The sequence below is a fragment of the Metopolophium dirhodum genome, chromosome 4, assembly GCF_019925205.1.
Source record: "Metopolophium dirhodum isolate CAU chromosome 4, ASM1992520v1, whole genome shotgun sequence".
Lineage (NCBI taxonomy): Eukaryota > Metazoa > Arthropoda > Insecta > Hemiptera > Aphididae > Metopolophium > Metopolophium dirhodum.
Genome location: NC_083563.1, coordinates 4,626,127 through 4,642,320, shown reverse-complemented (window position 1 = coordinate 4,642,320; position 16,194 = coordinate 4,626,127). Strand labels below are relative to the sequence as shown.

The 16,194-nt window shown below is 28.9% G+C and overlaps 1 protein-coding gene across 1 annotated transcript; it reads left to right on the top strand.

The window, feature by feature from the left end:
• Window positions 1-7: 7 nt before the first annotated feature.
• On the top strand, window positions 8-15,547 carry LOC132943439 (uncharacterized). The gene is given in 6 exon segments (XM_061012439.1): window positions 8-441; window positions 443-652; window positions 654-1,620; window positions 5,360-5,453; window positions 11,539-11,649; window positions 13,656-15,547. Coding segments are annotated over 6 exon segments (1,656 nt in total). The 5' UTR covers window positions 8-357; the 3' UTR covers window positions 13,846-15,547.
• Window positions 15,548-16,194: the final 647 nt, after the last annotated feature.

Below are 16,194 nucleotides of genomic sequence, written 5' to 3'. Positions count from 1 at the left end.
CACGCGCGCGGGTGGGTGTGTGGGTTTGCGAAAACACGCGCGCGCGTCTGTGCAGTAACTACCCCGTAGCGCGTCGCAACCGTCGTCGCCCGGCCATCAAGTGATGTGTACCAGCGCGCGTGTTTATATACATCAAATATATTGTACGTATTAGGTACACCGTCCGCGCGCTGCAACTGTTGTAGTTAAGACGCGGTACATATAGCGCCACGCGACCACGGACCCTATTGCAGTTAACTACCTATATGCCATCGTCACCACTGTCGCCGTTTTTTTGGCGCGATTTCGGCAAACGAGATGCTGCCTCCCCGGCCCCTAGCCGTTCTACCGCTGCACGTCATGACACAGCAATGAAAAATGTCTAAGAAATTCCGACGGTTCTACGAGACCGCGTTTGATTCAAAAATCAGCAAATCGGACGAAGACCTGCTGTCGGCCGAAAAAACAGGACTCGGCCATCGCTCACCGTCTGTCCAACCAGTTGCAGCTGTCGGCCAGCGCCAGTTCCGTTCGGCAATACGACGACGAGGACGAAGACGACGCCGTCCCCGCTGCCGCCACCGCAGCCACCGTTCGTGCTTCGCCGTCCTGCAGGATGCAATGCAAAAACCGGTTGTTCGGGTTCCTGTTGCGGAAGAAACGTAGTGGCGGCAGCGGGTGGCGGCCGAAAATTAAATAGTGTCTACAAGTACCGGAGTTCGGACAGCGTGGTGACCAGTAGCAGCCTCAGTCTGGAGTCAATCACCAGCGATTCGTTGAGCTCACACAGTTCCGAGTCGCCGTGTTACAAGCGGTTTCCGGTACCACACATCCTGTCACCGATCTCGGACAAGTCGGCGCAGGATGCCGGCACCGAATTTTTGGATTACGAACACCGGAGGTCGTCTGCCGCTGGCTCCGCAGTCCCCGTCGTCGCTGGGGCTGTAAGCGCCACTGCAACCGCCACTGCAGCGGTCGCGCCGATCAAGACCAAACCACCGCAATCATTAGGCCTGATAAAGCTCAACAGCGACCATATGCAGCATCACGGTTCTGACAGCGGCATATCCGTGGGATCGAAACCAGGTGACAACTACCAGGAGCTGTTGGACGTGCCGTTCGACATGCCAAAGCTCAGGCGCAGGCAGAGATCCGAAGAGGGCCCGACTACGGTGTTGTCAACGACATCTTCGTCGTCATCGTCGTCTTCGGATTGCGCTGGACGTCCGGTGCTAGCACCACCGCGGCCGCAAGGACTTCCGTTTGACATGCCGAAATTGAGGAGAAGACAGACGAATGCCGGCTGCGGTCCCGGCGGTGTCGAGTTGCCGTTCGACATGCCGAAGCTCAGAAAGAGGCAGATGGACAGCTGTGCTAGGGTCATATCGTTAGACTTCGAGATTGGCAGCGATGAGGACGCTTATAGTGCTCGTTCCGGTGTCAAACATCCGGCTGACAGGACTAAAAGCGAACAGCTCGAAGAGCTTCCATTTGACATACCAAAATTAAAGAAGATTAATTTACACAACGAGGACGAAAAAAAACCTGATAGGAGTACTTTGTTTCTCAATGTGCTTCCCAACAATTGTGCTGCTGTCAACGTAAATAATAAACAACTGTCAAAAACCTTCCAAAACAAAAGTAAGTGTACCCACGGTCTACGGACTTACCTATAGTATTATATTTTAATGAATACAGAATAATTAATGAATTACATTTTGGATGCATTATAAGGTTCTTAATCATTTTCTTATATAAGTAATACTATTATTAGTTAATTTATATACAAACTTTTATTTAGAGAAGTAGTTTTTTAATAATATACAATACAACTATGTTTTATACCATTGATTATATATGTATATTTAATTAATGCTTATACTCAATCTTAATAGTAGCGCACGTGACGTGACGTTGATAGTAATAATAATAATACAACATCGTTTTTTTTGATTAATTAAATTAATTAATCAATAATTATATTATATGATCCCTTGGGTTTTAATTCAATTTTACATAAACAGTATAAAATAATATGATAATATAAATTTGCTTTATACATAAACATTGCATTTTTTATTAACTTACTACATATTTTTTTTCATAATTATTATGGTATGTTTTTACAACGATATTTATCATTTATCAACATTATTTTGATTATATATGAAAATAAATGACAAAAAGGTCTGTTTTTAACGTGATGATAAAAAATAGTAATTATAGGCTATAGCCTACTTGTTAAAACACAAACTTATTTTATAAGTTTGGCGTATGTAATTTGTGCCAAAAAAAAACCAAAAATAAACTGCAAAAAATATATGTATGTAATTTTGCGCCACATCTAAAAATTAATTTTGGTAATTTGCGCGACTTTTTAAGGTTGTAGTTTGCGTCACTTTAAAATAACTAAACAATTTTTTTTTAATAAATTAATATATTATATTTATAATCATTGATCAACAAGTTCATTTTAATAATTACATTTCTAGAAAATTATTAAAATGTACATATAGTAAAATAAATTTAATGTATATAAATATAAGTATAGTACTTACGTACTTTATGTATATTAAGTAACATTTCTGTTGGTAATCTAATATATAAAAATCTTGTGTCACGGTGTTAGTGTTCGAACTCCTCCGTGACGGCTCAACCAATTAGGATGAAATTTTTTTTGTATATTTGGTAGGTATAAGAATATGTCATAAAGTATTTTTCACCCTCCTACCTCCACCCGGGGAGGTGCTCAAACGGGGATTTTGAGATTTACGGTGGACATTTTTGTTTATAAATGGTTGCTATTGGTTATAGGAGAAATAATTAGTAGAAATTAGTATTTATTTATTATTGCAGGTTGTCATTGGTAATTAGGGCAGATCAGGTACAAGCATGCATAAAATAGAATTTTTGAACATTGTCTACCAGGGTGGCTGAGTTGCACTTACTGCAGCGAGTTACACGTAAAAGGAGTTGAACATCATAATTGTTCTAAGAGTTGACATTTTTTATGGGCAATAAAGTGTACGGGACCAGATAGTAATATAATAATTATTCAATGTCAACTAAATTGTTTTTCGTGTTATTCATGTTTTACATGCTTAAAACAAATACATTTTTGGTAATACATATAATACTTATAATACATTAATTTATTTTTCTATCAATTTCCTTTTGTCTGTTATCTTAATATAATATATTAATTGAAATTTATCAACTGGTAAATTCCAACAATTTAAGTTGAAATTGTGGTGCAGATTATATATTCCATTTCATTTTCTGCCGTAGCGCAAATTACCAAAATTAATTTTTTATATGTGGCGCAATATATATACATTTTATATTTTTATATTTTGGCGAAAATTACATACGTTCTTAAATGTACCTATTGGTGGCACAAACTATAAGTAATAAAATTGGCGCAAAATACCATCTCCCACAACAATAAACATAATAAATATAAATGATATAATATGTTAAATAATAGTTAAAAATAGTCGTTTCAAAAATAAATTGTCTAAAACTGAACGTTTATGTACAGTTTTATGAAAATTACTTGGACACTATCGTAATGCTTCACATTCACCCTTGTGTAAAATAACCCCTCGCTGAAAAAGTAGGGATCAAAATACTCATGGATGTATGATGAGGGGAATGATTTTATGACCCTGGGTATATGCCATATTATTCTAAGTATATACAGAATGATTCAAATCCAAAGTATAATTCTATAGAAAACTATAGGTAATATTATATAACACTACACTTTATAGTGTATAATATATACTATAATATGTATACATTAATACATTATACATAATATATTAGTTATATTATGTATTTTTCAAACAATGTAGGTAGATCTACTAATGCTTGTAATTTATGTATAAATCACAAACTGTTATCTTAAAATATGAACCTATACGATATAAAATCAATATGTAAATATATAAGTAATAATCATTAATCAGTGTTGTAAAATGCAATAAACAAATTTTTGATTATAACACATTTATCAGAACTAAATACAATTTTTTTTTGTATTTTAAAATTATTTCAAATACTTCTAAAATGTATTTAGTATTACTCAAATACTTAACTATTTATAGTACTTGGGTGGTATTTTAAAAGTATTTGAGTAATTACTTAAATACTTTTTACATTACTAGTAATAATATAATATATTATATATATGTATTATTTAGTGAATTACTAAATTACTAGGTAAGTACTTCAATGCTACAATAGTTAATACTTAATAGTAGGGATTACGCGAGTAATCCTCTTAAATAGTGTAGAATACTAGAATGTAAACCCAACAATAATCATTTTGTACTTCAACCAGAAATCCGAATCCCCAAATCGAGTAGGTACCGAATATATTGTGGGAGGGGTACTTATTGAAATTTCCGGTTCGATTAAAATATAATATGTCTAAATGTATATTATATATTTTATAATCATAACTCTTGAAAAGGGGGGGGGCTTTGGGACTGAAGCCCCCAAAAAAATCTTTTTTACATTAAATTATATATTTTGACATTTCGCCACAAAATTTAATATAGTAGACGGTAAATACCTATACATAAATAGTTCAATTAGTACGTTATAAGGACGTACGTATACGTATGTGTAAAAATTGTTTACTTGTGTTTAAAGAAAATAAGACAATTTTTAAGCCCCCCCCCCCCCCGCCCCAAACAAAAATCCTGGGTGCGCGCCTGGGCTATATACCATATACGCCACTGCCAATAATGGTCTTGAATAATATTTTAACTATTTGGGTTAGGTTATTAACTATTTATATTTTATAATTAATTTAAATATAATACAGCCGTAAATAGCCGTATAGATATCCTCATAGAATACACTAATATGAGTTATGTTGAATTAATTTAAATTAAAACCAATACACATATTAACATCAAATATGTAACTAGGTACTAAATTAAGAATTAATTTAAATTTATCTGAAACAAAACTTCTAAAATTAATAATGATATAATTCTTACTCAGATAATAGAAAATATCAACTACTATGAAGTAAATAGTAAACTGTTGATTAAAACATAGTTCAAATTTATTTAAATTTTCCTTCCTTCAAAAATCGTAATAGTTATAGGTAGGATTAGCCATTGAATTAAGTATAATATTATGTTAAAAATATAAATTATTTTTAAGAAACATGACGTCAGCGGTAAAATTTGTTAAAATATTATAAGTGTTATTTTATGGATTTTCTCTTAACGACTCAATTGTTATAAATTGTGATTTATTTAAACAATATTAGTTTATAGATTTACCTAATATAGTTAATAATGTTATAAAGTATAAATTGATTATAAACCTATATTTATACATAATATTTATTTTTTTTTAGATCAACCAAACCGTCCAACATTAAGTTTATGCAACATAAAGCCTTTAAATTGTGTAGAAGACATAGACGTTTCTTTACCCTTAGATCAGCAATGGTGAGTTTTTGTGTTATATTAAAACTATAATTTTGAAGTGTAAGACATTATACAAAATATATTTACCTATTACTTATTATGTAGATGTGTAAATCATTATTTATAATGTGGAAAATAAAATGTCACAGGAGAACTTACTTATCATTAACAAATATTTAAATACTAAAGATAAAGAAATACAAGATCCTCTTGTTTCACATCTAATCTCATTCACACTCCTCGACAACTCCCCACATCATCTAAAAAGGTTCACTGGTGACTGGTGTCGAGATCTCTTAAACTATAATAGCTAAAAATTAAAATTAATAAATAACTAGGTAGGTATTTGTAATAATTTTGTATTACATATTTATGATTCATAATATTTTCTTAATAGGTATTGTGTTGTAAAATGTAAATACAGATTATTAGTTTTCTAAAAAATAGTAATAATATTACATTTTTACTGACAGTTTATTTGAAAACTAACTTTATTACGGTAATACAGACAATACTGTACCTATCACTATATAATTAAAAATAATCCAATTATCGAGATAATTTGACAAGAAATTGCATATCAGAAGGGTGAATATAATATAAATTGTTTTTGGTAGTAGGTACAAGTACTAAGTAGCGAACATAATGCCATTATATGTACCTACGCCGTACGGTGTAAAAATATGTTCTTGACTAAAATGTCAAAGTGGAGTGAAGCATTGTAACTCGATGACTTAATAATAATTACATTAATTTTGTGATAAATCATTTGATGTTTAATCTTATCTTTGATCTCAGATCAGCTGTTCAAACCAAATTAACGAAACTAAACATGAATTGCTCAACGTAAATTTGCTATGTTACTATGTTAGTACGTTACATTTTTAGGCGTTTGTAAATACGGAAACGACAAAATAATATGTGGGTGTGGCGTCCTCTTAATACATTGTTATGCTTTTAACTTTTTTAGTAATAAGGTTATTTATAGATTATTTAAAAACACTATATCGCTATTAGCTATATTATATATTACAGCTAAGTACATTATTTTTTTGTATTCCATAATGACTAATGGACAATGATGAGCTATAAACTAACGATAAGCAATAACGTTTATGCTATTTAAAATATAATTTAATCACGTTAATGCATTTTTGTTATGGTAAAAATTGTACAAGATATTTTTTATTATCAATATAGATAATATTAAAAAGATAAAAATGTTAAATTAAAAACACAAATGTTAACTGAAAAAAAATGCGCATAGGTAGTTTTTTCGTGAAACAATACCTACAACAATTTAAATTGTATTATAAATATAGGACATAGGTACTAAATAAATTAAAAATCTTATCAATATAATATTATGTATTCTAATATACAAAATATATAATCGAATAAATCAAACTATTCTAATAATGTTAAAATATATGTATAATAACAGTATTCGGAATATTTTTAAAATACTTTTTCCAACAGTATTCTGAATAACTATTTAGAATATTTTATTCCTATAAAAAATACTTATTATTTACAATAATAATCGTCTTCTTGTTTTTCTGGAAATTTTTATAATATTATACACGTTTTACAATTTTAAATCAAATATCAACAATTTAAATTATATTATAATTATAATTATTAAAATATATATGTTGGTTAATACTTTGCTCGGAATACTATTTTTATGAAGTATTTGAATACATATTCTGAATACTATTTTTCATAAGTATTCGAGTATTTATTCCAAATACTTTATAAAAGTATTTTACGCATGTCTGATCATGAACTGTTATCTATAAGTTATAGGTAACCTATAATTATGAAAACAATAATCATAATAATTAAATTATTAATGATAAATATTAAATGTCATTGTTGATTGTTGTATTGAACTATAAATTACCTATCTCAAAAGAAACAACTGTTAATTAATAAAGTTTAAGTAAGTAGGTATATAGTACAATAAATTGTACATTTTAAAGTTAAAGCATGGGATCACTAGGTACCCTTCTTATGTTAATACAATACAATTTATGAAAGAATATGAGCAAATAAAAAAACACCATTAATAATTTAGTTTTGGTAATAAATTAGCATACAATTAAAGTAAAACATAATATGTTTAATCGTATCTTTTTATCATCCATATAATTAGTTGATACATTTATCTATAATATTTTATAGTTATGTAAATGATAAATTTCTGTTTTTTATAAGTATCCTACATTTTAAGTTTTGAACATAGCGATGAATCATTTAGATATTGAAGTGATGAGTATTTTTGTTTTGTGTCACCACATTTTTGAGCAGTAAAACTGCATCAATCTTAATATTTTAGAGTAGTTTTTCGTTGAAAATTGGATCTAGCTAGTATTGGCACTTTGGGGGCGAAAACTCAAAAGTAAACAATTCCTAGTACTTTTCAATATAATTCAGCAAAAAAAAAAAAAAAAATTAAGAAAAAAAGGGAATTTTTACGCAAAAACAAATTTCAATAAAAACGACTGTTATAATTCAAAAATTAACAAAATCCTTATAGAAATTTAGACTGACAGACCGCCTCAATCAATAGTCAACACATCCTCAGTACAGTACCTATTACTGGCTATATTACCCACTCAATCGCGTAGTTATACACTTATCCTTGACATCTTCTGTACAGACGAGCGAGTTCCCTGGTTTTTTTAATCATTAAATATTTTTGTGAGTCACTTCTATTCAAAATAACCTTATTATAAACACTTTAGTAAGCCAACGCTCAACATATTTTTCTAAAAGCACGTTAATTTCCGTTCTCATATTAGTATAGGTACCTATACTATACCTACCTAAGAATGGCAGTTAAAACATTTTTACTAATAATGTACACCTACTACCTAGTTAGTTATTTTGTCAGCTTGCAGCTAAGTATAATATTATAATTTTATTCGTAGTGTGTACCTACTATTTTATTATGTATATTGTCTATATTATTGTCTTAATTGCGGTATGGTCAACTAATAATCAAATTTACAACGCTATGTCTAGTTTGAATTTTTATCTATTCCAAGAATTCGTAAAAAATAAAGTCATCAAATAAGTACAATTTGTAGCATTATTTCCATTTTTGAAGTTCATTAATTTATTTTATTTAATGTTAGATATATGTAGCCATAATGGAGCATATATATTATTAAGGTATCAGATATTCCGGTCTTGAGGGACAGTAGCAGCATATACCATCATAATCAAACCACAAATGTCATGTAAACACTCGCAAAACATGCAAAAATATCACGCTTAGGTTTTTTTTAAATATTTTAATTCATTAATAATCTTTGTGCATCATGAATACATATATACTATATAGACTACAGGTGCTGTTCTAATATAAAAAAAAAAATCTAAAACATGAATAACTGAATAAGTATACTTATGATATTGTATGAAGAGTTTGTCCACACAAATAATATCTAATATATAAATGTGAAAATGAAAACCTTTGAGTGATATGTTCTCGGAAACTACTGAACCGATCGTTATGGTTTTTTTTTTAAATTGAAAAGCTCATTGCGGAGAAGGTTTAAGGCTTTTGATCGATTCTCTAACTTTAAAAACAAAGGAGTTATCAATTATCATAAATAATGATCAGTTACGTAGACTGGGTGGGTGAGGTTCGCGGTACGGCAACGGACGGCGGCTAGACGTGGCCGCCCAAACTTCCCCTTCCATATCACCGTTGCGCGACGTGATAGTTCATATCGTTATTCGTTGCTAATGGAAAACTATAATTATAATTATTTAATTATTATATTATAACTTAAATCAATACCATAGATTAAATATATAAAATAATATAATCTATGTTAATACAAAAAAAAACACAATTTCTCGCATACTATAGTATTATCTAATCAATAATAACTCAAGTGCATACAATAATATAATCTATGTTAATACAAAAAAAACACAATTTCTCGCATATTCTATAGAAATTCACCGCATTATAGTGAACGAAGGACGGACCGACCGACATTTTAAGAGAAGCTTCGTAAAAGTCGGAACGCTGCTTAATGTTTGTGCATCGACTATCGATGAATTGTCGAATATTCAAGATGCCTGCATTTAAATAGTAAACAGTACTAATAATAAGTAAATTACTAACAATAACTTACTTTTAATTTAATTTAATTTCTATAATTTTTAAATTTTTATTCGTTTCTTTTAATTATTAAAATTTATAACAATGAAAAGGAAAATTAATTTAGGTCGTTCATCGAATATAATAAAACGTCAACGTTTACTTAGATTAAGTCTAAATAACAATGGCTCGCCAGATAACTGCAATATTAACAGCGATAATAATGATGATAATATAAATAATATATCTGTTACCAATAGTGTTGGTAGTATTAATGCAGACAATATTAATAACAACGAAAATTTAGATGAACCACAAGTTCCATGGCATTTACTTATGATAAATTAATAGATTATAAAAATAATTCTCACGTTATCATTGGAAATATGAATTTAAAATGTAATTATTGTCGTGCATTGAAATGGTCCAAAGAGCCTGCAGGTTTTTGTTGTTCAGGAGGAAAAGTTGTTTTGGAAGACATTGCTGATCCACCCGAACCATTAAAAAGTCTCTTAAATTTTTCTCACAATAATTCAAAACATTTTTTTGACATGATACGTGTTTATAATTCGGCTTTTCAAATGACATCGTTTGGTGCAACAGAAATTAGACATGGAAATTTCATGCCAACATTTAAAGTTCAAGGTCAAGTCTATCATTTGGCTGGTTCTTTATTACCCACCGGTACTGAAGAACCAAAGTTTTAAGGCTATATATAAATGAATGTTTGTATGTAGATTAGACCTCTGGGAAGTAGATTGTCTGATTTAAAAAGGATTAAATTTGGTTTTATTTTATTCATCGGATTTTGGTACGGTTAGGTTAGGTTAGGATTTCGTATTAATTGATTATATTATTAATCCACCGTAGGTGGAGTTAAGTAAAAACGACAAACATGGTATAACTTTGATACTTTAGAGTTAATTTATACACTTATGTACAAACAGCACGGGGTCCGCGATCTACCGCAGGTAGATTGCCTACCTGATAGTCAGAATTTTTATTCCGGGCAACAGAAAAGTTAAGATAAATCTAGAATATCATACATCGAATATTAAATAACTCATTGAACAGTTTGTACATTTAACGGGCAACGAAGTGCACGGGATCAGCTAGTATTATATAATTTGAAAACCGATAACCAGAAACCTTATTATTGACTAGTTTTACCCGTATTGGGGTGCTTTGCCATCATCTGATTAAAATACCTAATAACTCCTATTGAATTTTTATTATAAAAAAAATTATACATTTTTTTTAAACAATAGAATATGTTAACTATTATAGTAATTTTCAAAAAATGTGTGCAGGGTAACTGATTACATTAGATTAAGATTAAATTTGATAACTTGCTTGTAAACCAAATTTTTAACGAAAATTCAGAACCCAAACCACAATTTACAAACGATTTGTGAGATAAAATACTCGTAGAAACTATGAGTGCTTATTTTAAAACTGAGGGCCACGAGCCTCCCCCCCCCCCCCCCCCCCCAAGCACATTATGAGCACCTAATCCCACCTATTCACTATTTTATACTACTTAGCGTTTCTAGAGCAGGTAACTACATTTTTTAAATAAATGAACCCCACATCAAACACCATCCTAACACACAAAATGGGAGAAAATTAATTCCTATATTGATTTAGTTAAGTTTAAACTCTGATTGGATAATAGATATAATATCATTTGTACAATTTAATTATAGCTAAGTTTAAATTTAAAGTACCTACCTAATAATAGCCATTAGAAATTTATACTTACATTAATTGAATAACACTATAATGAGTCAATAAAATAAATAAAATGGTAATGAATGTATCTTTAGCCTTTACCATTAGATATATTATCTTAATCGCGATATTATTATATGAACGTGTAACTATTGGTGTACGTTATTACAATTTAAATACTGATGTAACCAAAATTAGTAATAGTAATCGACAACTATGTGTAAAATTAATACATATTTATACATTTTTCAGTTGGTATCACGGACCCATGAACAGACTTGAAGCTGAAAAAGCTTTGCATGGTCAAAAGGAAGGAACCTATTTAGTAAGAGGGAACAAGGGATCATATGCGTTATCAATTAAGTACGTAAATTCAAAATTGTATATTAAGAGTAAACATGATTCAAACATAATTGTGAATAAAAATAATTGTATCACTTTAAAATCGTATATTTTTTTTCTTATATGATCGAAGAATTAGAACGTTTCTTCTTTTTCGCTGTAAGAATACTTAATTTTCCTCCAACATAGGTACCGATTGATATGGTAATAATGCGAAATTGGACAGTAACCTAAGACATGTTTATGTGTATATACAATATACTAATACTATAATAGTATACAAGCCCATATTAAGCGAGATATTAACCAATAGTGGGCCCCTGGAGCCAAAAAATTGTATTTGAGTAGGTAGGTACGTTGCTTTTTTACGAAAGATTGTAACAGTCGTTACTCGTTAGTTGAAGTCATATACTCATATTAGTCATATAACTTCAAAAATTAGCACTTTCTGGGCGTCGCAATAACGTTATAATAGCGAGGAAACGTTTACATTTTTATGTTATAGTGGTTTTCAATTTTGGTTTTTTTTTATATTAAATTGAATAATAAAAAATACACACAACAAATAATCGCAATAAGTATACCTATAATATTTATTTGTAAGTCACCAATATTTTGATTATGTTTATGGGCCACTAAAATTGTTTGGCCCCGGGCCCAAAATTATCTCCATCCGGGTTTGATATTATACATGTATATACAATATACATATTACTTGCTTAGTAACTGTATTATAGTATTAATAACAAAATTAAAAACTAATGAATAAAATCCCATAGGTATAGGTATCTTAAATACCTAATATACCACATTTATTGAAAATTTATCGTAATTTCTGGTTTAGGTATCTAAATTATTCAAACTAAAAAAATGTTAATGTTTTTTTTCTCCTTTTACTTTGCTATTAGTTCTGTATTATTACAGATCGATTATTAACTACCTAGATAATAAACATGTAGGCGGATAATATTACATAATAAATTAAAAATATAGCTTAACATGAAAGCAAGCATAAAATAAATACGAAATTGTTTGCACAATAAATAAATTAAAATGTTTATTTTCGTGTTTCTTAAAAATCTACAACAGCAAATTTATAGAGATAATTTATATAAATAATATAAAAGTTAATTATTAATTTCCATTGAAATGTATAGTTATAAAACATTAGCAGCTATGTTGTTAACACAACCCCCTAGGAAAAAAAATCCTGTGTAAAATACTGGTTAGTACCGTTGTCCCGGATCCCAGCCATCGTCAGCGGTAGAAAAAGAAAATTATATGCTATATATATTTAAGTATACTTAAAAGACAGACGTCGTTTAATCACAAATTAAAAATGCATTCAAATTAAAGCATAACATAACATACATATAATATAATTTATTAAAGCAAAAACAAACCATTTTTTACTACCTACATTATATATGCCTATAACAAGTTTGAGGATGTGTTAGCATTGTTGGCTGTAATTGTGATTCTAACTCGCACTTCTAACAATATAGGTTATCCTCAATAACCCAAGTTACTACTTACTTGTTAGTACATATTTCATAATATAATATTTAAAACCTTGAGTTGTAATAAATAAGAATCCTTGACCCTTGTTATATAACCATAATAATTTACAATACTAATTACAATAGTACCAGAATGCATAAAAAATTGATTAATTTAATGGTTCACTATAATTTAATGAAAAACTATAGGTCACTAAATCATGTTTAAGGGCTCTCTATTGGTTCGTTAAATGTTTAGAAATTGTTTATGCAACCCGGAATTTAAATAATAAATAATACCAAACAAAGCATATCATAAACAAAATATTAATAAGAACTTAATAAAAATCATAAAAAATGCCAACTGTTCTCATGTTTATGTTATATATAATTTTTATTATGCTTTTTAAAAATGCATTTGTTTTGGTTTTAAAACCAAGGTATACTACTTTAAAAAGTTTGAAAAGTTTGTATTAACTTACCGAAATATGCAATGTTTAATAATAGTTATTTGTTTTTTTTTTTCAGGAGTGCTAAAGGTTTTATTCACATGAGAATAACACAATCTGGAGAAAGAAATTATTTGGGCCAATCGGATAGACCCTTTGAAACTATACCTGATCTCATTAAGCATTATACACTGAACAAGCTTCCAGCCAAAGGAGCCGAGCATGTAGGTCTCATTAGACCTTTAGCCCACCAAATCCAAATGTTGTAATCTCTGACCATTTAATTAAAAATGTTATTTTCCTTCCATTTTAAAGTATAAATTAAAACTGTGATAGAAAATAATAACATATTATACGCCATTATTATTATTATAACTATTATTGTTTATGTTTTGAAATAATACCATATCGAAATTAAGTGCAATATAGAGTTTAGTTATGTATTATTACCTTTATAAGTATTTGTGTTCGTATTATAATAAAACAAAGTAATTTTATGCAATTGAAATGTAAAATAAGTACTTGGATGTAATTTAATTTTGTATACCTATAATATTAATATACTTAGTCCAAATTATAATTAGAACATTTTACATTGATGTAGTATATAGAAATATATTTTTGAAAAACATACAAACATTATTGGTTTCTTTTAAATTAGAACTATACGTTTTATAACTTTGTTTTCGATATACAAATGTAGGTAGGTACCTAACCAGTTTTATTCTTCAAGAAATATTTTTCAACATTCCATTTTTATGCGATTCTATTGTCAATTAGAAAAAAAAACGTTAAAACAACTTAGCTTTTTAAAATGAAAATTAATGTTTCATTAAATGTAAAAATGAAGAAAAAATGTGTTAAAGATTTCAGAAATATTTGTAAGAACAACATTTAAAATAACAATCCAAATAGTGGATCGTTAAATATTTAAATATTTAGATAATTAGACATTAAATAATGCATACATTACAATATTGTAATGCATTGTTCGATAAGCTCCATTCTTCGTAGATATTGAATCATAGTGAGTAGGAACAAATGATATAGCTGGTGTTAAAAAAACACAGTAATGAGATCTTCTTCTTGTCGAGCCTGGTTTTAAAATGCCAATATTAATAGTACTAATAATGATTTAGATACAAACATAATAATAAAAAAAAGGGGGAAAAAATGCATTATCTGTAATATACTTATAGGTAATAATGTAATATATAAAGAAGAAAAATTGTTTGTCCGTTTGTTCAGGGTAATCTCTGGAAATACTTAACCTATTTTAACAAATTTTACCATCATAAAGGTACACTATCCCAAGGATCTATATGCTGTATTATATCTCGATAAGTGAACCTTATTTTTTTTATTGTGAATTTGAGATTTTTTATAGAAATAATAGAAATAATAATATATTTTTGTTTATTATAAGGTTGCCATTGGTTACAAAAAATAAAATAGTTACCTATTATAATTAAATATAATTTTAGACCTGTATTTTATATTTGGTCAAAATCATATTATTATAACTTTACAAAAACGGTATTCCTTACGTTTTTTTTCTACTGTTGTCCTGGAACCAATGCATATGTACTTCTTAAACACTGTGGTACTCAACTTGTTAATAAAACATTCGTAATTACTATAGTTGTGTATATATATTATTATATTAGTAATAATTTTGTTGTTGAATATATCATTTAAAATTTTTTTAATTTGATTTCAATTATATTATGACGAAGAAATTAGTAATTCGTGAATCTAGAATGAAAAGTTTCTAAATAGTTTTCATGAAATTGTTCAGGAGAGTAATTTTAAGGTTTGAGTTCAAATATTTTTTTTCCTTGTACAAAATTTTTTTTTATTCTTGGGGTTCTCAAGCATATAGCAACTTGCATAGTTTAGTTCACAAAACTATAATAATAATTTGCTATAATAGTTGATAAAAAAATTAATAAAATACAAATTATAAATTGTCAAGTATGAAAAAGTTCTAGAATTAGAACCTTTTCATCCTAAAATAAAATAAAAGTATTTAATTAGAACTTTTTTATTCTAATCTATTATTTTTATTATTGTTTGTTGAATCCTTTCCATAATAATGCTTTCTCATTGCTGCTAACCTTCTAACACGAAACAATATAATACATAATAATCATGAAACATTGAGATCTGTAACTCGATCGTAAAATCTTGTTGATATTTATAGATAGTATTACTTTAAACTATTATAATTAAATTGAAAGGGAAGTCGATCCGTGCTGTATCCATGATCCAGATAAAACTTTAATTTTATCAATTATTGTGTACCATAATATTAAATTATATATTGGTTATTACTTATTACGTACCGATTTTTAAAAGTGCTCGGGAATCTAGTACATAATAAACACAACATCATAATGTAAAAAAAAATTTAAAAATTATATAACGAATTCGGTAAATTCAATAAATAAAAGTCACATATATGTGCTAACGTCCTAAATGTTGTACTGCAACCAGTAATAGAGCCACCTCTAGAGCATTTGTATTTGTCACTGTCAGATCTTCTTTGGTATTTTGTACTGGACTCATCGTGCATGATAAAAATTAAAAGGTATGCATCGGTCTATCGTTACTCGTTC